This window comes from Pygoscelis adeliae, unplaced genomic scaffold (genome assembly GCF_000699105.1).
Source record: "Pygoscelis adeliae isolate BGI_AS28 unplaced genomic scaffold, ASM69910v1 Scaffold120, whole genome shotgun sequence".
NCBI lineage: Eukaryota > Metazoa > Chordata > Aves > Sphenisciformes > Spheniscidae > Pygoscelis > Pygoscelis adeliae.
This window is the reverse complement of record NW_008824032.1, coordinates 2,602,376-2,603,604: the sequence shown is the minus strand read 5'-3', so window position 1 is coordinate 2,603,604 and position 1,229 is coordinate 2,602,376. Positions and strand designations below refer to the sequence as shown.

Genomic DNA, 1,229 nt, shown 5'->3' with positions numbered 1-1,229 from the left:
AGAAAAGGACCTGGGGGTGCTGGTTGACAGCCGGCTGAACATGAGCTGGCGGTGTGCCCAGGTGGCCAAGAAGGCCAATGGCATCCTGGCCTGTATCAGAAATAGTGTGGCCAGCAGGAGTAGGGAAGTGATCGTGCCCCTGTACTCGGCACTGGTGAGGCCGCATGAGGCCGCACCTCGAATACTGTGTTCAGTTTTGGGCCCCTCACTACAAGAAGGACATTGAGGTGCTGGAGCGTGTCCAGAGAAGGGCAACGAGGCTGGTGAAGGGTTTGGAGAACAAGTCTTGTGAGGAGCAGCTGAGGGAACTGGGGTTGTTTAGCCTGGAGGAGGCTCAGGGGAGACCTCATCGCGCTCTACAACTTCCTGAAAGGAGGTTGTAGCGAGGTGGGTGTCGGTCTCTTCTCCCAAGTAACTAGCGATAGGGTGAGAAGAAATGGCCTCAAGTTGCGCCAGGGGAGGTTTAGATTGGATGTGAGGAAAAATTTATTTACTGAAAGAGTGGTTAAACATTGGAACAGGCTGCGAGCCTGCGCATGGAAGTGGTTGAGTCACCATCCCTGGAAGTATTTAAAAGACGTGTTGATAAGGCGCTTAGGGACATGGTTTAGTGGGCATGGTGGTGTTGGGTTGACGGTTGGACTCAATGAACTTAAAGGTCTTTTCCAACCTTAATGATTCTATGATTCTGTGATTCTATGACCTTTACCATTTCTGAATTTTGCTAAAGAGGACAGTTCCTTATGGATCTTATTTCTCAGGCATGTCTCAAAGACATTTTCCCCACTGATGAGCTACAATTCTCTAGAACCAGTACGATGTAAATGTTTGCCTAGCCAACTCAAGGCTTGGCTGCTTTGAGAGCAATACTCAAAGTCAACCACCTCCAACACGGCCTTCTGTGTTCATTTCATGATAGACTGGTCCCCCACCTGGGACCGCCCTCCTTGGCAGCCTGCCCCAAGCTTCACTCCCGGCGCCCGCCCCAGCCCAAGGCCGATGCTCGCGGGGGAGGTCGGTCCCACCACTTCCCCCGCCACTCACCGGGGTACCTTTCCGTGAGCATCTGCAGCCGGTACCGCTTGTAGAGGACGCTGCTGGTGTCCACTGCGCAGCCCATGGCCTCGTAGAGCTTCAGCTGCCCCTGGAAACCCGGGTTCACCCTGCGGCGGGGGCGAGAGGAGAATGGGGTGAGGGGGCGCCGGGCGGGCGGGGAGCGGCGGGCGGGG

General features: G+C 55.2%; 1 protein-coding gene across 1 annotated transcript in view; it reads right to left on the bottom strand.

Annotated features, from left to right (window-relative positions):
• DUSP12 (dual specificity phosphatase 12) overlaps positions 1-1,180 on the bottom strand; it is a gene marked incomplete at its 5' end in the record, with an annotated part of 12,160 nt that extends 10,980 nt beyond the window's left edge. Inside the window, one exon of the mRNA XM_009330201.1 lies at positions 1,045-1,180. Coding sequence (XP_009328476.1) covers positions 1,045-1,180 — 136 coding nt within the window. The remainder of the gene's footprint in view (positions 1-1,044) is intronic.
• Between the last annotated feature and the right edge of the window lie 49 nt (positions 1,181-1,229).